This window comes from Manacus candei, unplaced genomic scaffold (assembly GCF_025592945.1).
Source record: "Manacus candei isolate 608988 ecotype Guabito, Panama unplaced genomic scaffold, ASM2559294v1 h1tg000024l, whole genome shotgun sequence".
NCBI lineage: Eukaryota > Metazoa > Chordata > Aves > Passeriformes > Pipridae > Manacus > Manacus candei.
This window is the reverse complement of record NW_026138072.1, coordinates 5,330,517-5,356,583: the sequence shown is the minus strand read 5'-3', so window position 1 is coordinate 5,356,583 and position 26,067 is coordinate 5,330,517. Positions and strand designations below refer to the sequence as shown.

Sequence of the window (26,067 nt, the reverse complement as noted above, 5' to 3'; positions counted from 1 at the left end):
CAGCATTCTTTCAGTTGTTCTATTTTGTGTATTAACTTAAAATTTAACTTTTAGGAATTGTTTAATTATTTTATAGAGTTTCTTCAAGATTCTGTGGATTAAGAGAGATTCATGAAAAAGAGATGCTAAAATCCAACTATACATTTAAAGTTGAGGAATTCACTAGGTCATTTCACTAGGTATTTTCACATTTCCAGAGAGTAAGCAATTGCTATTCCATATTTCATTAAGATAGGTCCTCCTTCTTTGGAAATTTAATGCCAAAATATCTAAGCTTATTATCTCTACACTTTTGAAGTCATCTGTCATCCTTTACTGTTTAAGCCAAAATGCTATATCTGTGATTTAGAGTACTTTAATTCATACCTTCATTGCTGAAAAAAATCTCAACTTTTCTGTAATCCATCCCAACTGTATTATGTATATTATATGAAGAATATACCATCCTAAGAATATGACATCCAGTTTCTGGTCCCAATAGCCAAATCTCTCCACCTTATTCTGTGTCCTCACTCAGCTACACAAAATGGCTTTCTAATTAAAAAAAGTGGTAAGTATTAGAAATATCCATGTCTTTTTCTTCCATATAATGTTATTGTTTCTGGATATTTTTACTAGTTTTTTGCTGTGAAATATAGGAGTGAAAAATATCACTTCTACCTAATAGCAAGTTCAGTTTTGTAAAAACAAAGACAAGGAATTGGTACACTAAGGATTCCTGCCCCAGGCTCTCTCTAAATTACATTATACTCAGAGAAATTTGGTGTAGTAGCTCATATTATCATTACTATTTTATATAATGAAGAAAAAAATTGTAAGGCCTAAGAATGATTTGCAAAGGACCCGAAGTCCTTGGATGACTGATCCCCCTTTTTTGTGTTATGGTGCATGACACCAGAAACGTTAACACTCAGGAGCTGTTGCTGGAGGCAGTGGGAGATGGAAAATGCCCCCCCAAGCGCTGAGTGCCTTTCAAGGATGAAACCATGGCTCCACTAGAGACCTCTATCTCTGTGCTGGTGTCAGTTGCACCCTGGCATGCAGGCAACAAGGTGGGTGGCAATGAAGTTCCTCTGGTATTTTAATGTTCAAACAGTCTGTGAGTTTCGCTTAGCCCACATCTTAACATTATTACTCTTTTACACCCCAAATAAACTCAGATATGCCAAATATACTTACATAACATGAAAGTGATGGACTTGATCCTGCAATAATGGGCCTGGTGAAGGTTCCATGGTCCATAACACAGTATGGACTGGAATAATAAATGATAAATAATAAATAATAAAATACATAATTTAGTAATGCAATTAATTATTGGCATAATAATTATATGTAACCTGTAAATTCCATAAAGAAAAGTAACTTCAGAAGTACCAACAGCTACAACACCAAGGAAAATATTTTGGATTTTACTCAGTAATTTAGCAGATTACAGGACAATGTCTTAATTTATTATTTTAATTATTTCAGCGCTTTCTGATTAAAAACCCTGCAGTTTTCTTTGGTGGCTCTTGCTCTCACAAACACAGCTCATGGCTTCCCTAGAGCAAAGATGACAGCTGATGGTCTTTTGATTGCACTCCACCTGGGGAACTACTTAGCTGGCTTCTCTGAGAAGCTGCCAGAACTATCTGATTGAGCCAGTACCACCTGGATCTGAGACGAACCTGCTGCTGGCCAAGGCTGAATTGCAAACGAAGCTGGAAGTACCTCTGGGATAACATATTTAAGAAGGAGGGGAAAAAATGGTGCAACTGCAGCAAGAGAGAGAGATATTCAGATTTGGTTTTATTTCTCCTTATCCTACTCTGGTTTGATTAGCAGTAAATTAAAATAATTTCCCAGGTTTCTTATCAGGCAGAAAATATCAGAGTTTCACAACTAAGTTTTGGGGATATCTCTTGTCCGGAAAAGATAGAAGAGGAAAAAGCCCCTTCATCACTTGGAGGTTCTTTGCCCTTTCTGGAGCTCTGGGCTTGAAGGGATGTTGCTTTTCCAGCCATTGATTTCTGCAAGGAAAAGATGGGACTTGTAGAGTCTACAAAATATCTGCTTTGCAGTGGGCCTTTTTTAAGAACTCTACCCACTTAGTTTGCTGGTGTGTGTGTAACAAGCTCACTGGGAAGAAAGTAAGATTTGCTTTTGTCTAATATTAGGCAGGAAAGCAGTTAAATATGCTGGGTTTGGGAATAATTGGAACCTAAGTATTAAAAACAAATTTTAAGGCTATTAATCTAAAAAAATAATTCTCCTAATGTTAATCTCTTAGATGAATCCCACAGTGTTTTTAGAGGAACATTAAGCTTCTTCAAAGGAGCTGGCAGAAATAGGAATTCTGTATTAAATGTTTCCTATGGAATTACTGGTATTGTGTCCATATGTGTGTATGTTTGTGTCCCCATCAATTCCCCTTAAAAATATCCTGTTTCTCCAAGTTTCAAGGAATGAGTGCTGAGGTGAGAGAACAATTTAGTGACCCAAAGGAGAGAAAACTTGCAACATTGTTAGGCACCAGAGAACTTAGAAAGGGAGCAGGATGGATGCCTCCACTTAGGGAGAAAGCTTCAGAATTGATTCTCCACTAAATGACTTGCACCATCTCAGAGCCAGAGGAGACCCAGCTGCAAGAGTTCTTCTCGTTCTCCAGTTCAGGTAATGTGGTATTGTCTCTTTGATGGAGTCAGGATCCTGTGCATGCTCAGCTGGAGGCACTTTACAGAGAAGCACAGAGAACACAGAGAGCCTTCCCTGCACTGCTTTCCCCTGTTCAGAGGACTCCCAAGGCATGCCCTGATGGGAAGGTCCTCAAAGCAAACTTGCCATAGAAGAAGTAAAAGCAGCAATGATAGCACAACCGTTATTTATCCCCGTTGGGTTCCCTGGGGTTCTGTATGGAATGCTGGGCTTGTGCCCCAGCAACCGTTGTTGTCCCCTGCTCCTGCAGCCGTTGGTGGAACACAGGTGGATCGCTGGTGGAGCGTCAGCTGCAGGATCTGGTCCTGGGCTTTCTCTAAACAGCCAGCTCCTAGCCTCAGCCCCGGATCTGGCTTCTGGGTCAACATTCTCATCTCCTCCTGTGCTCCCAGAATTGCTTCAGGGCTGCCAAAGGTAAGAAGATCCTTGTTTGCCCTTAAACTGGTATCAGAAGTGCAGGAGAGTCCAGCTGGCTGTCCCACCGACCACAACAAACATGGTCTATGGTCGCTTTCCCCAGAAGAGGTTATAAATTAAAGTGGGGTCCATCTTCTCTAGGAATAATTATGCCTCCAGTGGAAATGTGGACATTTCAATAGACGAGATAGGGAGATGTCATGCTGCAGTTTCAGATCCTTGTCCACTGATGATCTGGTTATCAGTTCTTGGTACCTCTTTAAGTAGTAAAACTACATTGTGGTTACCCCTGAACAATCCTGGGCTTGTCCTCCAATACTGGCTTTGACCCCCCACAAAATGTTCTGGTTTTAATTATTATTATATTTGTATATTTATATAAAATTTAAATTTGTATTTATATTTGTATATAAATTATAGATACATTCTATTTTAATATATGTATATAGACTTTTTATTTTTTACATATATTGAATATCTTTTCTAGATAGATATTTGTATAAATTTCTCCATGTTTTTCAATGCCCTGCGGGCAGGCAGTAAGGAAGCTTCCTTCAGTCCTGTTACTGGTCACTAGAGAGAAGAGATCAGTGCCTGCCCCTCCGATTCCCCTCATGGGGAAGCTGCAGACTGCTATAAGGGCTCTCCTCAGAAGTTCCAAGTGAAAAACTCAGCAATTACACCAAACTGAGGGGAATTAAGAGAGAATAGCTAGTGGTTTGCAACAATGAGGATGAGAAGGAAGTCTACAGGGCAGCATGGGCAGAATGATTTTTACCTGGAGCATTGTTTTGATCTCTTTCAGGTGGAAAGGAGAGGGAAAATGAAGAGGAAAGCAAGAGTCCGCATTAAGCCGTGAGTTCTGGCATAGTGATTAAAGGATAGCAAATCTGGGGAATGAAAGGAGGGAACTGCTGTTTCACAGTCAAAGTGGGATTGGTTCAAGCCCATGGGTCCATGGGATGTTCTCTTCACCACTTGCCTTTCTCATCTCCACTTCCTTTAGACACATCAGTGTTGGCAACGACTTTCAGGCTGAGCTCCCTGAGCTGCAGGCCAGACCCCCAACTGAGGATGAAGAACACGCATCCCTGGTCTGGAAGCCGTGGGAGGACACTGATTCTGTCATGGAAACACATGACAGAGGTATCTGCATGCTGTTTTCCCACCCCTGAGATACTTGGGTTTGAAAACCCCTCAGTTTTTGGTAAAAAAGAAGCTTCCTGCATGCTTCGCTGCTCTTCTTGTCTCTCCCATCTTCCCACATTGTAGTATTAGAGGGAAGGAGATTTCTCACTTTTAGCAGACCAGCAAAAAGAACAATTTTTATGCTCAAGGGCATTTGTCACTGGCCAACAACTCTGAAAGAAGGGAGATTTATCCCTACTTACCATTACCAAAGCTGCTTTTAAGAGAGAGACAGCACTTCCTTGGGACATCTCAACCTTTCTTCCTGGCCTTTTCATGTTCGTCAGTCTATCTTCAGCTCTTCTGCTTTCCTTCTCCCTTGTAATGCAACTTTTCCCCTTTCTTTGCCCAAACCTGACTTTCTGTGCATTTTTAATGTGCTTATAGTGAGAGATCTGCTTGACATGGCCATCTCCAGTGGCATTCCTGGGGCAGCAGCTAACCTGGAGCTTGCCCTACACTGCCTGCATGAGGCGCAGGGCAATGTTCTGGTAAGAAGCAGATATTTGGAAGGAATGAATAGGGGAATTAATGGACAGAGAATTAATAAGGACTGGGGACTGGGACAGCCTTTGCTGCCTGCTCTTTGAAGAAGGGATTTAACAAGGAGCACTCGCCATGTGCTGTGTCTCCACGAAGAGGCTCTGCCAGCCCAGGTGCTGCAGCAGGGAAAAGCCCAAAATGGTTCAAGCAGGGGGAAAGCCTCTCCTGGAGGCACTGGTCCCTCAGCTTGCTCCCTTAAAATCTCCTGGGGATCTGTATTCTCTAAGACATTTTGGTGTGGATTGAGGAAAAATTTCCAAAAGCCTCTGTGGGCTGAGGATGCAAGATGAGCAAAATCATTGGGTTGGTGAGCAAAATTATGATATTGGAGAGTAGAATTGAAGGGCTGAGGAGCAAAATCACAAGGTTTTACCTATATAATCAAAATCTTCCCCCAGCAGACTGAATCACTGAAGTGGTAAAGTAGCTGAAAGAAAGCATTTACCTTTTTGATTCATTGTGGTTGGATGCTAAAGTTTTTTTCTCCTCAATCCTGCAGGAGGCTCTGGAGATGTTCCAGTCAGGGCAGCCTCAGACACCTCAAGGCCATCCCTTGGCTGATTATCATTATGCAGGTAACTGAAGTAGAGCTTGTTCCTTTGCTGACAGATACTGCCATCCACTTAATTGCCATGTCAAGCATTTATTGTTAAAAAAGTAACATGAGAACAAGATCTCGTGTTCCTTGGGGGTAGGGAAAGCAGCAGCATTTACCCCTTTAGTTTAAATTGTTTTCTGTGCTTTTTTCTCTGGGGAATGCCTGTTCTTGTCTTCATTGCTTTCCAAAGGAGAGATGTCGATAATTGAATAATGAATGATGCTGATTCCTCTTTGGCTGGAAGTGATCTGTTTTACCAGAGGGATCTGTTTCAAATTGGTAGAGTGATCAATTTACCTGTTGCTTTTTATTGCCAGGCTCTGATACATGGACACCTCATGAGAAGGAGTCATTTCAAATGGCTTTTCACACCTATGGGAAGGATTTTCATCTCATCCAGAAGGAGGTAAAGCCACTGGACATTATTTGCCCTAATGGACAATTACAATGGGATGTTGATTATTTCTGGTACCAAATACCAGAATTGAGTATCTCTCTTCTCAAATACTAGAAGTTTTAAAATAATAACAAAATGGTACACTGACTGCCTGTGTGAAAGGTGTGATTCTGCCCTTCCAGCCCTTTTTTCCAAGCTTTTTTGGAACAGGAAGGTTTATTTTCTGTCAGACAGACCTCTCCTGTATGTGTGCTGGCACTTCCATGGCACACTGCAGTGGGATAACCGGAGAGAATGGGGAAAACAAATATCATGCTGGATGGATTTGCTGTTGATCTAGGCCTTAAATGTTTTGCTATATGACATAACACATTTAACTACATTGCATAATACCTACTTTATTCCCTATTTATTTAATTTTACTTCCTATTCCTCTTGCTCCACTTTCTTACTTGCTATTTTACTCTCTACTCTAATTTCTCTCCAATGCACAGTACAAGATTGCCATTTTAGATTCCTTCTGTTGTCTCACAACAGATTCAAAGTAAGACTGTGGCACAGTGTGTGGAGTACTACTACTTCTGGAAAAAAGAACGTAGGATTGCTCCCCCTCCTGCTCAGGTGAGTGGGAAAAAAAAATCAAGAAATGCAAGGAGGGTCAAAAGGTTGGGAAAAGGGGAGAAAACCTGCTGGGAGGGCTTGCGAGATGCCGCTCTGCCAGGAACACATCGCCCCGTGCACTGGGAAAGGCACAGCAGATGCTGCCCAGGGCTTTATTGCATTGCTGCTTTGAAATATTGACTTCTGTTGAATAACTTTGACCCAACAAATCCACGCCATCACCAAAATGGGCTTTGACTCCTTACAGACTTCTTTCAAGAAGTGCTGGCACCCTCGCTGATTTCAATCAGATCCTTAATTCCCCACTACTTCCTAACATGGGTAATCCTGGTTGGGTTAAACTAGAGGCTGCAGATTTTCAGGCATCTTTCCTAGCATCCCAGCACGCTCACTAAAAGGAGCTGCTGTTGCTGTGGCTCTGGTGAAACTTTTCTTGCCAGCAAACAGGAATTTGGTTCGCAGAAACAGAGAATATTTTGGGTGGTAGAAACTGGGTAACTGTGTATCTTCAGTAATTTGACTGAATTTTTAACCTGTTCCCTAGACATTTGTAGAGGAAAAAAATATATAAATAGATAATAAATAGAGAGATATAAATGATAAATGTAGAAGTAGCTATATAGATAATTACATATTTATCCCACCACTTTGGGCAGTAGAAATGAGATGGTTTTTCTTCCAAGTGCTGTGTGTGCTCCCCATCCTTGCAGCCCAGTCCAGGCATTTTCTCAGCTCTTTAGCGTTTGGAGGAGTTTGCTTGGGCCGATACATTTTTGTACTGGACACTCTAATTTCCAGCTTTCTGAAAAGAAGGAAAAATTCATAAAGACTCTTTGATTTTCAGACTGTGGGCAGACCAAAGAAGAGCAAAAGCCCTCCCAAGGAGGAGAATGGGGAGATGGAGAAGAGAAGCCGAAGAAGGCCCCGCAGCACTGTATGTCCATGCTGCAAATCGCCACAGCCACCCCGCTCAGCAGGAGGCCTGTTTCCGTGTAGGACATGCAAACGGTGTGAAACTTATTCTTCCTTCTGCTAAAGACCTGCTGCTTTAGACTAAAACAGACTGAACTTTTCTAAGGCAGTTGGAGGATCACCTCTCACAGCTGTGTTCAACATTACAACTCACTTTAACCCCAACCAGCTTATTTAAACCTCAGCATTCAGAACCCTTGCTGTGTCCCAACAAGACAGAGTTCATAGAAGTAGGAAAAACAAAACTTGGTTTAATGGAGTTAATCAGACTAAAAATATGATGTCCTGAAAAGAAAGAGAAATTTGAAAGAGTTGAAATAACAAAGCTCAATTTCATGGTGCTTATCAAATTAAGAATATGTCAAATCCCCAAAAGATGGAAATTCTTAAAAATGAAAATCTTGAAGCTTGGTTTAATGATGTTTACTGAATTAAAAAATAAAGGAATTCAAAATGCTGTTTTGTTTCCTAACTTCCAGGGTGTTTGAAACAATGAAGGAAAGGAACAGACATGAGAGAAGGCATTGCCCACAGAAGGAAGATGAGCCTCACCCCAAGAAGAAAAGACTAAATTATGGGGTGTCTGGGGCTAGCAAGAGTTAGATGTAAATAGGAGTTGATGTAAATTAGATTGGTTTTTAATGTTTTAGGGTTGAGGTTTTTTCCTGTTTAGTTTTTTAGAAAGAGATTTTAATTAGTTACTGTAAGAGGTTTGGTGTTATGATCTATATTTTATCTTTTTGCATTTATTAAGTCATTAAACCAAAGTTCATTCCATTTTGTCTCTTTGTCTTTATGAAAACATTATCCAAAGTTTGTTATGCTTCCTTGGTGTTGTGAACAGAGCATTTGCCATGAAAAAAGAACCTGGGCATGCACATTCTTCTGCAGGCCCAGCCTCTCACTCAGCAGGCGGGGCACTGCAAAGGGGGGTCCTCACTACTGCCACTGAAACAATGGTGGGATTTTATCCTTTGATTCATAGAAATATCAAGTGGGAGTGAAAAGGAAGGCTTTGATTAATTCAATGAATTGGATCTAAATTAGTGGTCTCATCTCATTGTACTTGGAGGGATAAAATGCTTTTTTTTGGTCGTTTTTGTTGCCAAGCCACAAGATTTTCATGGCTTTATTTTATTTCAGTAAATGGATGGACTTGACCACCTTCAAGGTCTTTTCCAACCTGTCTGATTCTATAAAATTAATATACACATTCAGTACAAAGAAATCAGTAGTTCAGTTTCATTTTCTCTTTGATAAAAAGACCAGCCTCCAGCTCTGGGCCTCAATAAACCTCCTTACCTAATGCAGAGGGGTGCAAACACTATCCTCTAGCTTCTCATAGCTTGTATTTGCAACAAAAAAAGCATCAAAGTCACTTTTTTATCTAGCCCAGTGCATGGGGGTTGCATGGCAAAGTTTTGGTAGCGGAGAGTGGGGGAATGGAGTGCAGGATGAGGGAGGGGGAACTACTAGTCTGGCTCTGACAGGCTTCCAGGAGCTTCCTGGTGTCTGATGGAGCCAGTGCAGGCGGGCATTGCAGAGTCTATAAAGTACTTGCTTTGCAGTGGGCATTTTTTAGGAACTGTACCCACTCAGTTTGCTGTTGTGTGTGCAACAAGCAGGCAGGGAAGGAAGTGGGACTTGCTTTTGTCTAATATTAGGCAAGAAAGCACTAAAATCTGCTGGAGTTTGGCATATTTGGAACCTAAGTATTAAAACAAATTTTAAGGCTATTATTGTGAAAAGGTAATTCTTGTAATGTTAGTCTCTTAGATGAATTCCATAGTGTTTTTAGAGGAACATCTAGCTTCTTCAAGGGAGGTGCCAGAAACACATAGGAATTCTGCATTAGATGTTTAAAGGTACATGATCGCTTTAGAGCAATTGACTTTCCCATAAATTTCTATTCTCCATGTTTTTAAGGGTTTGGGTGGATCAGGTATTGTTTTGATACAATTTTTGTTATCAAGATTGGTATTACTGTGATCTGCTCTTTATACTAATGTGTAACTTCTCTCTGCTCCAAACAAAAGCTTGCCCTTTAAATAATAGCAAGAGAAGAGTTTTAATATCTTTTCTTATATATTCTTTATATCTTTCAGGTAGCAATTTTATTACATTTTAAAGCTTTTCTGTTGCAACCATGAAAGACAATATTTAAGATAGGTATTTTCATGGGCCTATTTTCATCTGACAGTTGAGATTAATTTAATTCCTATTAAGCCCTGATTTCTGTTGCTTCATAACTCTTTCTGTTTTTATATCACTTCTTCAACTAAATAATTGTTTAAATAAAAAAAATTCTATATTAGTTATTTACTTAGAACAACAAAAATACAAATCAGGTGGCTCCACACACAAAGTGACGAATGAAGCAATGAAAGCCATAGCATCCAATAGTAATTATAATAAGTGGCTTAGCTAAAAATTTGTAAAATGAGTATCTCATCACTCATTTTGACTTGCCTGTCTTATTTAGATAGAGATGTCTCACAGCTTTGCTGTAATTTAGCTTTAATAACATCCCTGTTAAGTAGATGCCTGTTGAACAGACAAGCATTACTTAAATAATGACACTTCAGAAGTGAATTAACTTTCTCCTTTGCAATTAAGTAGCTGTTCATCACCATTCATCAGCTTACTAAATCATCTTTCAGTATCTTCATTATTAAGTATTAGCCACCCACAGTGTAGGCCATACAGTAACTCCTTTCCAGGACTAGGTTTGAGTCCTTTACATACTGATGGTACTGGAAAGGAGAGGATAACTACTCAAAAATCTCAGGGTAGATGACTTTTAAGGTTATGAAGAACAAAGGCATTTACTTGGCTGACACAGTAATAAAATGCTAGGTTATTATAACAGTGACTTGTATATAGAACTGCTTTACTCAAATTGCATATACATCTACAAGCTCCATATTCTGCCCCAGATTTGTTAGATTCAGATCAAGAGAGAATAGGACAAAAAGTGTATGATGCTTTCTTCATATCTTCTATGAAGATATTACACTAACAGTAAATGTCTGTTTTCTAAAACATAAAAATCACAGAATCACAGTTGTCAAAGGTCAGCTAATGACTTCAGTGACTTAGATTTCCCATGGGCCATAAATCTTTATCTGGTTAATCCAGTTTTGAGCCAAACAAGTGGAATTTAAACCAAACAATTGGAGTCTGTTGAAGAAAATAAGCACATAGTCCTCATCTGTAAATATGTTGGCTTTTTTTTTTTTTTTTGTTCCAGTAACTAGCCACTTTAATTTTATGGATAGGTAGCTTATTTTGTATTTTATGGCTTTAATTTCAACTCATCACTATTGTGCATACCTTAGGTGACTTCATTCTTTATTAAGTTTTATTTTCCCCTGATGAGATACAGGCACATCCTAAAAAAGGTGCCTTTCATCTCTCTTTTGGTTATCCCAGTAAAATTGAACTGATAAAGTTCTAAGTTTCTGTAACGCTTTCTCTTTTTTTTCAAGTTGTGAAAAAGTTGTTTTCAGTCTCTTTCGTATCTTTTCTTGTTCACAGAATTACATAGGATAGTAAAGGTTGGATGAGGCCACTGGTGGTTATCTAGTCCGATCTCCTTGCTCAAGCAGGGTCTCCTAAAACAACCGTACTAAGGAATGTGCAGACAGCTTTTGAATATCTCTGGAGAAGGTGTCTCCACAACCTCTCTGGGCAATCTGTTGTAATGCATGGTCACCCGGACAGTAAAGAAATTCTTCCTCAACTTCCTGTGTTCCAGTTTCTGCCCATTGCCTCTTGTCCCAGTCAGGGACTCAGCATCACTGAGAACAGCCTGGCTATACAAAAAATGTCCTCTTGACAGACTCCTATCAGATACTTGTATACACTGAGGAGTCTCCTCTCAGTCATTTTCTCTCGAGGCTGAACAGGTCCAGTTCCCTCAGACTTTCCTCATAAAAGAGATGCTCCAGTCCCATCACCTTCACAGCCCTCTATTGGACCCACTCCAGTAGCTCCATATCTCTCTTGTTGTATCCAGAACTGGATACAGCATGCCAGGTGAAGCCTCACCTGTGATGCCAGCCCAGCTGATGCTAAAGAAAAAACCTCAGGAGCAGCAAGGGTGAGATAAGGAATTTGTGCCAAGGACTATCTGTCCAATCCCAAGTGGTTCCACCCCATTACTTTTGCTCTGGTCCACCCCGGTCCCACTCCCTGGGAATTGGGTCTGGGGACCTTTTGGGACCACTTCTACATCACCATCACCATCTTCAGAGCACAAAGGGTACACGGTCACCCAGTTCTTGACTGTGTTCTGTTGTTCAGGTCAAGATATGAGTGTTCTCCAAACAGCATAGGCCTTGCCTTGACAAAAGACTAAACATTTCTACTGAATTCAGGGGTAGGATTGATGTGGGGTGCATGGAATGGGGTAAGAGGGTTGAGGAATGTGTAAACTACTTGTGCTACAGGGTGAGGGATAAGGACTGCTACTTCTAAAATCTACTTTTACTACTTATAAAACTTATAAAGCTTACAAAATCAGAAAAATAAGAAACTAAAAGGGTCTTAAGGCATCACATGGGCTGAGTAGAGGGACAGGATCAGCTCTCTCGACCTGCTAGCAATGCTAAGTTATTACTAATGCTTAAAATAATAAATTAAATTAAAAAATATAATATTTTTATACTGATAGCAGAACTGAAAATGATAGTCCTGTACTACTTCTTTTAACTACTTTCTTGAAATGCAGCCTAAGACTCCATAGAAATGATAAATTTCAAACTAGTTATGTAACAAATTATTTGACTTCTGTTTTTTTCCCTTGGTCATGGGACTAGAACGCTTTCCAGTATATTTGCCTGCCTTTCTTCCTCTTGTTTTTGAGGCTTATAAAAGGTACAGTGACTGCATATCCATGACAGATGGTCAAATAATACATATTGTGAGCAGAAACTTGACTTACATCTCCAAAACCTTGCCTGGTTTTTGATTTCTTCTTGGATGGGATTCATTTGACTAAATGAACCTGTCTTACCAGTATTTTACAATGTATTTCTCAACATCTGATCTATTTATCAAATACACCATCTACACTTAACAGCAAGCAATAGAAATAGAATTAGAAACAGAAATAATAGAAATAGTGTGTGATACAACTGACCAAGCATAGATATTTATTTTAGAACAAAATTCTTTGGTGTCCAGTAATAAATCCTATTCCTTGTGTAGATTCCTGTTCCATCTTGAATGTCATTGATACCTTTGTTTTCTCTGCCATTCTAACAAGAAGTATTGGGTGATGACTGATAGGCTTCTTCTAGAACAGTTTATGAATCTTCCAGGATAGCAAAGGAAATCTGCAAATATACCTTAATTTTAAAAATTATACCTCTCTTCAATTTTTATGTCTTTTTGCTGGTGGTAAGCTCTGTTTCACATCAATAGAACCAAAATTGCAGCTGTCTCAGGAACAGCTTTTCTTTTTAATATTTGTTATTTGGTAGCTGTCTGTTTTGATGCAAAACTGTTTCCAAAATCATGGTCATTTGGCACACACTTCTGTGCCTTAAGCACCTTTCTGGATTTCAAATCAGTTAGTATATTTCTAAAAGTTTAGCCAGGCTGCGGAAAGAATATCTGTTTGTTAGTTCCTTACTATTCAAATACAAATATGAAAATTATGTTCATATAATCTAATCAATGAAAATATTTTTTTTTCTGAATCATACAGTGCCTACTGTTTTTCAGGATTTGCAATAGGGAGATACTCAGTTAAGGTGGTAGGAGTAGCAATATTCTTCTTATTAAATAGAGATATATTTTTCGAAAGCTAGCTTTTGTTCATAAAGAGATTAGTTATTATACACATTTATATGAAGCAAATTACTACATATCTCTGATAATTTTAAGATAAATGAAAGCAAGGATCAAGGAAACAATTTACTAGGCAATCTGCAAAATAGAATTGTTAACAATTAAGTAAGAAGAGCAAAATATCCTCTATTTCTGATTTTAGGCAACATGTTAAATGGGATCCTGCCACTTACTGAACTGTGCACAATTAGTTATAAAAGCTTGGACAATAGGATTGAAATTCCATCTTTTTGCAAGTAGGACAATGTAATGCTTAAGCATAATTTAGAAACAGTGCACTGCAGTAGGGCAGTCCTGGAAGAGCAGCAATGAGCTTCATCCTCCAAAAAACACATCTGAAAATTTTGGATTAGTGCAAGTCAAATGGATGGATGGAAGAGATGGGCAGATTTAAATATGTGGCACAATGGGGCCTTTCAAGTTCTTGCAAAACATAACCAGCTCCCCAAATTTTGTGCCTTCTGACAGCAAAGAGAGCAATGTTCATTTCAATCACAGATTTAGAGTTTGTGTATTAAAATTAATAACCAAAACTTCTGGGTGATTTTTACTGTCCCAGATAAAGTGGCTAAAATAGTTTAGCTAACTTATTCCACCCTTTTGTAATCATGTTTCTAGGATAATCTAAATTTGTGCTATTAACTGTAAGAAGAGGGGTTTTTTACAGCAGGCTCATTAGCTCTAACCTCAATTTAGTTACCATTTTAATACCAAAAAGGGATGTCCAGTAAACATTAAGAAATTTCTAGAAACTTAGCTCTGAACTGAATAACCATCAATATTAGCAGTTGGGCTGTTGCCAAAAATCTTAACAAACCTCATTTTGATAAGTTTCATTCTCCCTGTGCAAAATGGCCTAAATTATTATTTTGGTAATTTTCCCATATCCAGGTATCCATCACCTCTCCTCAAATGAAAGCTGCAATTTGAGTAATCCTCTCCAGTTACATATAAAAAGCCTATAGCACTTCCCAGCTGGATCTGGTAAGCACAAACTAGGAGGTTTTCAGGCCCTCAACTAAGTTCAGCTATATTCAGCTTTTTTCCATACATTGTTATTCTAAAACATGAAAAGGTGTAAACTGCATAGCATTAAATTTCACACACCTAGTTTTAAGGTACCAGATGCTGAGTCTGAAACAGCTATCACAGTTTATCATCCCATTATTTTCCACTGTTTCTACAAGCTCCATTTACCTTCTTGTCTGGTAAATTTTGGGTACTCAAACAGGAAACCAAATTCAGCTCAAACTTACCTGGTTTTGTAACTTCACTGTGCTTCAGTTTCTTGCTGCAACTCATTATTTTTTGTATTTATCACATAAGTATATTGCAAACTATTTGCTTCACAAACAATAATCGCATATCATAGGCATGCCCATATATTCAAAAGCTAGTTTTTGTGTTCATAAGATGTAGTTTATTTATTGTTCATATGATGTAGTTTACATCTATTTTATATACTACCATATTATGGCATATGACTCAGCCTTCCAGTAGGCTGCTCTTGCTTTATGTACTAAAGAACCAGGATGCCAGGTGCGCTCCAAACCTTGTTACTATGAATGTGTCAAGTGGGTCAGTCAGGATGCAAAGCCAAAAAAAGGGAACCACTGTAAAACTCTTCTGTGGCATCTGATCTGTCTGAAATACACATTGCAGCAGAACTGCAGGCCAGCTGCTTTTGGCTTCTTACTGCCTAGGGCACAGGACAGAGAATCTCTGTGGTTTCCCTGCATGAAACAACCTGTAACAGCCTGGCTGACATGAGAAGCAGTTCATTCAAAGTCACACCGAGTTCCTGCAGGCAGGACTGGTTTTCCTTAGAATGGACTCTTACCTACCAAATCCGTAATCAGTCTGTGCTGAAGGAGGTTTCTGGAAACACCCTGAAGCAAGCAGTGATAGCCCTCTACTCTTTAAGCCAGTCTTGTTCTGGTTTTTCTGCTTAAATTCCAGAAATATTAACACTGCATTAACAGAACCTATTTGGATTGTTCATCTTAAGGGTTTCTTAAGAATGAAGTTAATTTGGAAGTACAAAACTGCATTAGATGGGGTTTTCTTCAGTTATTTTTCCACAACTGGTTTTCTTTGACATGGAAAATGCTATATGTGTAGGAAGAAAGTAATTAAATTAACATAACCTAGTGTTATAATGTTCATGCTCTCACTGATGTGAAACAGTAGGATAAAATTTCAGGGATTTCTGAAGTATTGCCAAATACACTACTTCAAATCAATTATTTTTCACTTTCAACTTTAACAACCTGTTAGAATACAGTGAATGACTGTCAACCAATGAATGTTACAAGGTCCAATAAAAAGCTAATTTTTTTTTTGGTTGGTTGGTATTTTGCAGTGCATGAGACAGCAATTATAAATCATCTGCTGTAGCAGGGATTATGTACTTACAGCATCGAACCTATGAGCAAAACTGAACTGATACAATTTAGCACAAAAACATCTGAAGAAAGTGAGTGTACTGGATAGAAGAATCTGCATTGGTCAGTTTTCACAATGAACACATTATCACAAAATAATTGCATAAGCTCATGATCTAAACATTGGAAAGCTCCACCACAGAAAAGTTAGGATTGTCACAGAAAACAGAACAAACAAACTTCTGCATAGGATAAGAACTAAGGGTAAGTCCACAGGATTTCACAAAATTAATGGCAAGTAATTACTTAAAATTTCAGTTTTAGTTTTTACATTGGACACTGTGAGTCTGTGTAAGACACAGGCCTGTGAAAAAGTACATTTAAAGCCTACACTGCCACCTTTTAAAGAAACAAATATCATCTTTAGGTGACTATGAGAAGATTAAAGTACAGGTAATATTTTGAAAATAATGGTTGACTTAGGTCAATATGTAAACCAATGCTCATGTTTGCATTAATACAAAAATCTTTTAAAATCTAATAATCCTTCTTCTCTGTAGCAGTTAATCAGTGTGTGTGGAACCCTACAGAAAATAAATAAAGGTAGTGCGCTGCTCTTTCTCTATGATATGTAGGAACAGAAAAGTTCTCACAACGTTAAAAATTTAAATATTTTATTGGACTCAAGTAGTTCCTCCCTATGACTTCTTATTAAAAAAACCCAAACAAACCATATAATGTAATCATAATACTATTTAAAACTTAATAGTGTTGAGGATGCAGATACTCTCGGCTTTTAGTTACGTTGACTTTTTAATCTAGGCTTTTTAAGGTGCTTAGGTTGCAGCGAGTAAGAAATAACTAATGAAACAGTCCCAACCTATGCAGAAAGTTACTGGAGTCAGCACAGGTCAGGTGAAGGCCAGTGGCACGCACTCTCAGTCTGCCACAAAATCAGCTTCACTGTGTGTAATCTGGTCTCACAATTGCATGTAAGTGCATATAACAATATTTTTGTCCAGAGAGCAAAATATAAACAAGACACTGCATCCCCTCTGAAACCCTAAGATCCCCTGGCAAAAGAAATAACCATGATAATCCATTATATATAAATGCACGGCTACTTCCATTCTCCCCATTACATCTTTGCAATTAATCTCATTTTTTGCAAATGTATTCCTACATAAAAGACAGAAGAGGAAATTAACAGCTCCTGACTATCCTTTATCTTGAAGTATAACAGCTGATTAATAATGTTGAGTATCTGATGAAAGTTTCATGTGAAAACGTCTACCTCTTGTGCCCAAAGTTGGAACTGCGACAGACAAGACGATTTTCATTAACCATTACAGAACAAAACTTAATATATTATCTCCTGTTGGTACTGATTCATAGTATAATATAGTTCTTCATACTGTAAGGATAATGTGGATCTTTGGACAGTCTTTTTCTGTCTTACAAATCAGGGCTCAGTGAGGGGCAGGGTCTCACAGGGGAGAAGGCCAGGCCAGGAAATCAGCTCATGTAAAAAACGTTTCAAAAGCACTGATTTCTAATGCTAATAAGTTAAATACGTTAAATTAAATGCCAAAGGTAGGTTTACTTCAAAAATCTCAAATTAACTTCATATGCAAAAAAGTGCCTGATGAATATGAATTTTTATTTTGCTGCTAGGAGGCTTAGAAAATAATTTATATGGGTATGAAAGATGTAAATGATATCAAAATCTTTAGAGAATCAGATTTGGTGTCTTTAGCCTATGTGTTATGGAGATAATGGAAAGGTTTGCTATTGTGTGTTCCTCCAAACAGTATTTTGTAGGTAATTTATTTCTGATTTACCATTTTCTGTTCAATGCCGTTTTCATACTATTTTTCCTCTTAATGATTTAGAAAAGATTTTCCTGTACTGCTTCCATGTCATAGTCTCAATTAAAAGAACATCAGAAAGACCAGAGTTGATCAGAACAAGAGGTCATCTCTTAGTCTCCTGTCTCCAAAGAGGAGACTTTTGAGACTTCCGGAGACTTACTCTGTGTTTGGTATCAAATCTTCTCTGCACTTCTGACATATGGGAAGTTGAGTGCCACTCAGAGAAACTAAAAAAGGGCAAACAATGTACAGAAAGAAATGAAGAGCAGTATTGATAAAAGTTCAAAGTATTGGAGAAGGGATGCACTTAGGCAGCCAAACTATTGAGTTCCTATGTAGCTTAAAACTTAAATCTGTTGCTGTTTCAGAAAGCCTGAAAGTCCATCTCCATTTAGAAGTCTTTTGCTGGTGTACTGTCTTCTGGTGTTTGTAACTGCCTACAACTTAAAATGAGAGTGCCTGAATTTAGACACTTTAATTCAGTGGCAAGAACTTGGGTAAAAGTAGCCTGCTTTCATAATTACTAATTCTGCTTAAATTAATTTTTGCTGAAAAATATGTAAGTCCTCATCTTTTTTGAAAATCAAGCACTTATAGAATGATAGAATCATTAAGGCTGGAAAAGACCTCCAAGATCATCAAGTCCAACCTTTAATCAAACACTACCATGCCAAGTAAACCACAGTACTAAGTGCCACATTCAGTCATTTCGTGAACACCTCCAGGGATGGTGACTCCACTACATCCCTGGACAGCCCATTCCAATGCTTAACTACTCTTTCAGTGAAGAAATTCTTCCTAATGTCCAGTCTGAACCTCCCTGGTGCAGCTTGAGGCCATTTCCTCTCATCCTGTCACTTGTTGACTGGGAGAAGAGGCCGACACACACTTGGCGTCAACGTCCTTTCACGTAGTTGTAGAGAGTGATAAGGTCTCTCTTGAGCCTTCTTTTCTCCAGGCTAAATAACCCCACCTCCCTCAGTCATACCTCATAGGACTTACTCTCTAGACCTTTCACCAGCTCTGTCACCTGTCCCTGGACTTGCTCCAGCACCTCCAGCCTTTCTTGAATTGAGAGGCCCAGAACTGAACACAGGATTCGAGTTGTGGCCTCACCAGTGCTGAGCACAGAGGGACAATCACTTCCCTGGTCCTGCTTGCCATGCTATTTCTGATACAGTTCACAGTGCCCTTGGCCTGCTTGGCCACCTGGGCACACTGCTGGCTCTTGTTCAGCCACTGTCAAGCAGCACTCCCAGGTCCTTTTTTCCTGAGCAACTTTCCAGCTACTCCTCTCCCTGCCTATAGCACTGCCTGGGGTTGTTGTGACCCAAGGGCAGGACCCAGCAATTTGCCTTGTTGAACCTCATACCATTGGCCTCAGCCCATGGATCCAGCCTGTCCAGATCCCTCTGCAGGGCCTCCGTACCCTACTGCAGATCAATACTCCCACTCAGCCTGGTGTCACCTGCAAACTGACTGCAGGTACACTCCATCCCCTCATCCAGATCATCAATGAAGATACTAAACAGGACTGGCCCCTATAGTGAGCCCTGGGAAACACCACTGGTGACCAGCTTCCAACTGGATGTAACTCCATTCACCACCACTCTCTGGGCACAACTATCCAGGCAGGTTTCTACTCAGAAAAGAGCGCGCCTGTCCAAGCCATGTGCTGCCAGCTTCTGCGTGAGAATACCGGGAGACAGTACCAAAAGCTTTACTGAAGTCCAGGTAGCTACACCCACTGTTTTTCCCTCATGGACAAAGCAGATCTCCTGGTCATAGGCCCCAAACCTGCCAGAGTTCAAGAAGTGTTTGGACAATGGTCTCAGGCACATAGTGGAATTTTGGTGTTGTCCTGTGCGGGGACAGGAATTGGACTCAACGATCCTTCTGGGTCCCTTCCAACTCAGAATAAAAGGAAATCAGGTCAAACAGGACCTGCCTTTCGTAAACCCATGGTAAAATGCAGAAAAAAGCCAGAAAGCTTCAAGCCGTCAGAATAAGCAAGTGTGAATGGGAATATAGAAAGAGACTGACTGAATATAGAAAGAGAACTTCCAGGGCTGAAAGAGTGGCTTGGAAACTGTGCAGAAGGAAACTGTAATTTGCCGGTCATTGTCTCTCTGTTTTCAGGGAATTGGACTTTGTGTACTAAGCTGCATTGAAGAAACGCTTTTCTCAAAACAGAGAATGTCCTGGTACAGTTGCTCCTTTTGTACAACACTGATCATTACTTTGACTTTGCTTATCCAATCCATTTCTTCTTCCAATAGAATAAGCATGACAAGTCTTGACTGCTGTGCAGCAACCTAGACCAGTAACAAGCAACTGTCTTTCTCTGATGAACAACCAGTAAAAGAGGGTAATGGAAATGCAGCTGTCTTCTTTCACTAGCATTTCATGACTCAGTCACTAACAACAAAAAGAAGGAAGAAATGCAGACATTAAAAGCCACAGAAGCAGAATTTTGTGATGAGAATGGTGTCAGGTTTGCATGACATCCTGGCAAATCTTAAAATGCTTTATTAAGGTTTGAAAGGAAGTAGGTCTAGGACCTCTGTTATTCATAGATGTTAATTGCTTGTGTGATGTTTGAATAATATTCCTATCTTCAAAGACACTACTTCATTTTCAATGAACTTTTGTAGAAAAGCTTTTCTCATATGAGTTCAGTTACGGAACAAACAGGCATAGAAGGCAAAATGGAATTTTGCCTCTTCAGTGCCATCTTATTTCATATTTCTTTAATAGGAAAATGAATGACTGAGGTAACTTGAAGTATACTTGGATTGTAGTTCATTGCTTAAAAAACACAAATTTTTTTGTAAGTTGTATTTGCTGTTTTGACTCAAGTGATTAGAGGGAGTGAACTGCTTTGTGGAGCACTGGGTCTAATAAGCAGCACCAAAGCATTACAATTGAAGGACTAGACAACTAGCAATCTGGGACTTGGTGTCTCTGAGAGCAGAATAGATGGGTCATCCTAGCTATATCAGCTCAAGTGTATTTTAAGGATAGCCATAATAGCCCTATAAATATCTAGCATTTTTTAAAGACTCATGACAATGGTTTGGCAGGAGTGAACACAAATTTTCTTTCACAACTTCAAAGGCAGAAATGTCAAGCAAGACCTGGGGGGATAAATAAGATCAGGAAAAAAGGATAGTTTTGTTTTTCTCTCAAATAAAAGAGGAAGCCTCACTAAAGTTTCAACTTTTGTGATCAGAAGGGGATGTGCAGCCTGACTTACCTCATATGTGTCATTCTTCAAATATAGATGGGGTAGGCTGATATGTTCCCTTCTCTTGGAAAACAGAAACAGAAAGGTATCATGACTTTAGTTCCCATTCTAACAGACTAGAAGTCTTTTGCAGAAGTTGAACCATGCCATTAGATAATATATGTGCTAATTTTTTCATGCTCCACATAGTTTTCCATTTTTCAGCTGCTAAACTCTGTTATAAAATAAGGGGATATCTACACATTTCTCTAGCTGCAATAGAAATAGTGAACTGAAATATATCAGATGAATTGTACCTCCAAAGGTCTATCTAGCCCCATGTACTTGTAAGTATTACCAGTATCAGAACAAGGAGAGTACATAATGGTATTTCTCTGTAATGAACTTGTGGTTCAGGAACTTCCTGAGCCAGAGATGTTATTATTGTATTTAATAATATTTTCTTTCATGAATTTGTCTTCTTGTTCTTTGAACTCATGGAAACTTTTGCATCTACAATATTTCATGCAAAATCCCCCATATTCAGTTGTGCTGCAGGAAAAATATCTCTTTATTTCGGACCTACGATCTACCAGTTTCATTTGATGGTGCCTAGCAGATGAGATAATGAGTCATGTTCTCTATGCAATTCATGACTTTATAGATATAGATCATAAACCAGACCGATCTCTATCAAATGTCTTTTTTTCACATACTTTTAAGGAAGTTCCTTCTTAGAAGTATGAAAAAAATGCATTTTACAGTGACTCAGTGGAACTAAAAAGAATAAATATCAGACATGCAGTCTGATATTTTAAAAGTTTCATGTAAAATTATTTTTTCTTAATTAATATAGTAATGATTTAAAATGTATTGTAACCATATGAACATTACTATAAATGACATTAATTTTAATATTAAATATAATTAAAACAAATATAATAATCAATTTAATAATAATTTAGAATCAGAACGTTTATAAAAATAATTTTAAAATGAGAATTTTCATATAAATTAATATAAATTCTCTTCCTTTGAATCTCCTATATTTCTTTTGAGAAATAGGACCTCTTATCTGAGAGATCCCAGTTAATCTTAGGAAAATCCCTTCAGATTATTTACATAAATAAGTGAGTTAACATTAGAATCGCACTTGTAGGGTGTTGAGAAACCCTTATCTCATTCCAAGACAAGGCAGAGATATTGTTCAACAAGAACATACATTTCCACGGCCTTCGGAGTTCCAGATTAGGAGAGGTCGATATTCAGATCTGACTGGAAGTGGAATCTCTGGCAAAAAAAGGCTGAGTTGTTTTTTTTTTTTTCCCTTGTCTGAAATTATTTTCTGTGTATCCAGTACTATTTCCAAGATCTTATTTCAACTTGCTCATTCTTGGTTTGACAGGAAAATAATTTATGGACCTTTTCACCCCTTTCATATACAAGTGCACTTGAGTGGAGCAATTGCTTACAGACCATATCCTCAGTCAGTTCATTATGTTCTTTCCAGAAACTATTTATAAATTATCATATATTAAAAAAAATCTGTTAGGATAAGTAATGCAAGTGTTTCACCCTTAGGAGAATGTGAAGAATAATAATTTCTAGGCACTGTATGTTTAATTTCTCCCTTTGTTTCTCCTCCAGTAAGAGACTCTCCTATGTTTCTCCCCCAGATCCTATTACATTCTGATTAAGACTTTTATCTTCTGTGATCAGTGAAAGAGCCATCATGGTTTTCCAAGACTTCATTTCCCCTTTTTGCTCATTCTGATTTCTAAAAAGAACTTTCTCCTTTTCTTATTTAATTCCACGCTCTATTCATATTTTATTTTCAAATGCATCAATAACAAAATGAATATTAGGAAAAATGTGAGCCTGCTACTGAACGGAACAGGGAACCCAGTGACAGAGGTTGAAGAGAAGGCAGATTTACTGCCTGCCTCCTTTGTTTCAGTCTTCACTTCCAAGGCCATCCCTCAGGAACTCCTGACCCAGTAGACCAGGGAGAAGGTGTGGAGAAAGAAAGACTTTCCTTTGGAGGAGGACTGGGTTAGAGACCATTTAATCAAATTTGACACCCTCAAGTCCATGGGCCCTGACAGGATGTATCCATCCATGAGTGCTGAGAGAGTTGATGAACACCACAGCGAGGCCGCTCACAATTATCTTTGAATGGCTGTAGAGATAGGAGAGGAGCCTGACGACTGGAAGACAGCAAATGTCACTCCAGTCTTCAAAAGAGCAAGAAGAACAACCCAGGGAACTATCATGTCGTCCACCTGGTCATCACTGGTTGTACTAGTCAGCTTCACCTCAGTTGCTGAAAAGTGATGTAACAGCTCATACTGGAGGCCATCTCTAAGCACGTGGAAGACAAGGTGGTGATCAGGAGTAGTCAGCATGGATTCATCAAAGGGAAGTCATGCTTGATCAGCCTGATTGTGTTCTACAATGAGACAACTACCTGGACAGATGAAGGGAAAGTAGTGGATATTGTCTATCTGGACTTAAGCAAGGCTTTTGCTTTTGACACTGTGTCCAATGATAGGCATGTGCAGGGTTCTGCATCTGTGGAGGAATAACCCCCTGCACCAGGATGGGGGCCAACCTGCTGGAAAGCAGCTCTGTGGAGAAGGACATGGGAGTCCTGGTAGACAACAAGCTGTTCATGAGCCAGCAGTGAGGCCCTGTGGCCAGGAAGGCCAGTGGTGTCCTGAGGTGCATTAGGAAGAGCACTGCCAGCAGGTTGAGGGAGCTGATCCTGCCCCTCTATTCAGCTCTGGTGAGGCTTCACCTGGAGTGCTATGTCCAGTTCTGGGCTCCTCAGGACAAGAGAGACACGAAGCTGCTGAAGTGAGTGTAGCAAGGGCTAAAAAGATGATGAGGAGACTGGAGCACCTCTTATTAGGAAAGGTAGAGGCAGCTGGTTTAGGCTAGCCTGGAGGAGACTGAGAGGGGACATCATCAATGTATGAAAGTATCTGAAGGGATGATGCCAGAAAGGATGGAGCCAGGCTTTTCTCAGTGGTGCTGAGCAATAAATAGGACAAGAGGCAACAGGTGGAAACTGGAATGCAGGAAGTTCCACCTGAACATGAGGAAGAACTGTGTGGGTGACTGAGCACTGGAAACAGGTTGCCCAGAGACACTGTGGAGTCTCCTTCTCCAGGGGTATTCAAAAGCTGCCTGCACATATGCCTGAGTACTGTTGGTCTAAGGGACCCTGCTTGAGCAAGGAGATTGGATTAGATGAGCTATAGTGGCCTCATCCAACCTTAACCATTCCATGATTCTGTGTGATTCTGTGATCTCCTTGGACAGGGACTTACTTTGTTGTATACTGGGTTTTTTGCACCATGGGACATGATACATGCTGCATGCTGCAGAAGTAAGAAGGTGTATTTTTGAAGGGTGTTGTGCTTCAGATACAGAGAAAAGTAGGATGCTATATTCATTTGATACCAGTAAAACCTGTTCCAATATCACTGTGAGCAGCTCCTGTGGATAATACGGTAGCCAGTTCTGCCAAGAAGGAATGGAGAACCAGTACTTCTGAAAAAGCACTCATTTGCTTTCATTACAGTCCCAAATCTTGATTCTCTTGGAGAGAGGCAGATCAAAGTTTTTTTCAGACTCATTAGTTTTCTCATTTGTGTAAGAGTTTCCTGAACTATTCAGGAATAGTAGAAGCTGAGTTCATGCCACAGACTGAAAACTCATTCCAGGTTAGGGAATGAGTTCTTGACGCTTAATTTTAAAGTAACTTATTATATATCAGATTTCTAAATCATTACTGAATGAAAAATTGTATTACTAGAAGTTTGTATTGTATCATTACTTATCCTTTATCAATGACATTTACAAGTCAAAAGTCTTACACATTTGTGCAGGATCTGCAACACCAGCACATTTTGGGTATATCAGAAACTATTAGCAGTATAGAAAATATGAGCACAGCTTTTAATAGCTTGACATTTCTGTTATATAGAGCTCAAATTCCATTAAAAAATAATTTCCTTACCAACGCATCTTCTTTTTCATGTCAAATAGCATACTAATAATCGGAGCCAGAAGAGGGCACCCAATAAACATTTGGCAGCACAGCTCAGCTTAAAAAAATCCACACAAAGTGTATATAACTTGGTAAAAAATGCTGCAAAGTATCTTCTGTAATTGTTTTCATAAAGCCTAAGAAAATTAATGTTTGTTGGAATTAAAAAATTACAGCTTGTTGAGTAACATGAGGTGTTTGCCCCAAGTCACATCACTGGATGAGCATCAACAGTTACTGTGACTCTTTATGGTAGTAACAATGAGATATTTACCTCTACAGGGAAAGAAAACTATGATGGCTGCTACTGTAAACAATGCAAAAGGCAGGACAAAAATGGAAGTCTAAATAACCAACAGGTAAAATGTAGATGGCCAAGAACATTCACACTGAGACTTTTGCACCCTAAACCATGACTTTCAAGAGACAGTGCTACACAGAGAGAAGCTGTGAGAGATCATAAAAAAAAATCAAAATGTTGATATCCGTAGAAGGCAACTACTGAGGACAACTACCTTTATAGCAGTCCCACACTCTTAACAAATTCTGTATTGGTAACTTTTTGTAAAATTTATTTGTTTGGTAATGACTCAGTTTCAATCAGAAAAGTATAAGCAAGCTGAAAGACAAGCAAGTCAAAAAGCTGCTTCAGAAATATACTATGACAATCCATTTCCTCCCTCCCCCCTTTTTTTTTCGTCTGCAAGATAAAAAGTATTGATTGTGAAGAGATAACCTTTTGGAAATGAGCTTACTTCCAAGGATGAAAAGGTTGCACTCCACTAATATATGTCAGGACATGGATAGAAGGGCGTTTTAATGAACACAGATCATTCCTCAGAGACTACGGGGAGAGGGGAAAGATGAACATAGGAAAACAAGATTGTAAAAAGAAATTAGGAGAAACTTTCCTCAGACGACTTCTAATTATCCTTCTACATTTTTGGCCTCCCATATGTAAACAGCTGCTGTCAGTCGGGGCCGCCCCACTCCTACCGTGAGTGTGGGGATCAGCGTGAGGCGCCGCCATCTGAGCGGACACGAGTATCTGAGAAGCACGGATCACTGCCACAGACCGTACCTCGTACTGTAAAGGGCTGCGCCAAAGGCACAGCGGAGGGAGGGCCGGGAAGCACAACTCGGCAGGCGGTACTTGCACAACCCCGCCCCCGGCCCCGGGGCCGCCCCGTCCGGGCCCGGCCGCTCCCGCCCCGCCCTGCCGGCTGTGCCCGCCCCCCGCCGC

At 39.4% G+C, this 26,067-nt stretch overlaps 1 protein-coding gene across 2 annotated transcripts; it reads left to right on the top strand.

Moving 5' to 3' along the window:
• The first annotated feature begins 861 nt into the window (after window positions 1-861).
• Window positions 862-14,366, top strand: LOC127471339 (zinc finger protein 541-like). Of its 2 annotated transcripts, XM_051788108.1 has the most exons (9): window positions 862-3,111; window positions 3,920-3,969; window positions 4,121-4,260; window positions 4,690-4,793; window positions 5,345-5,420; window positions 5,761-5,849; window positions 6,378-6,461; window positions 7,306-7,469; window positions 7,913-14,366. In XM_051788108.1, exons 1-9 carry the CDS (start codon window positions 2,659-2,661, stop codon window positions 8,034-8,036), a joined length of 1,284 nt encoding a protein of 427 aa, XP_051644068.1. In that variant the 5' UTR covers window positions 862-2,658; the 3' UTR covers window positions 8,037-14,366. The 2 variants fall into 2 exon arrangements, with proteins under 2 accessions (XP_051644068.1, XP_051644069.1); XM_051788109.1 differs by lacking the exons at window positions 4,690-4,793; window positions 5,345-5,420 and having other exon boundaries at window positions 863-3,111.
• Window positions 14,367-26,067: the final 11,701 nt, after the last annotated feature.

What these genes read in the sequence shown, in the direction of transcription:
- LOC127471339 (XM_051788108.1), top strand. Translation starts at nt 2,659, where the DNA reads ATGTGGTATTGTCTCTTTGATGGAGTCAGGATCCTGTGCATGCTCAGC. An exon ending in TTGCTTCAGGGCTGCCAAAG is followed by an intron (nt 3,112 to 3,919) that starts GTAAGAAGATCC and finishes GATCTCTTTCAG; the next exon opens with GTGGAAAGGAGAGGGAAAAT. An exon ending in AGGCGCAGGGCAATGTTCTG is followed by an intron (nt 4,794 to 5,344) that starts GTAAGAAGCAGA and finishes TCAATCCTGCAG; the next exon opens with GAGGCTCTGGAGATGTTCCA.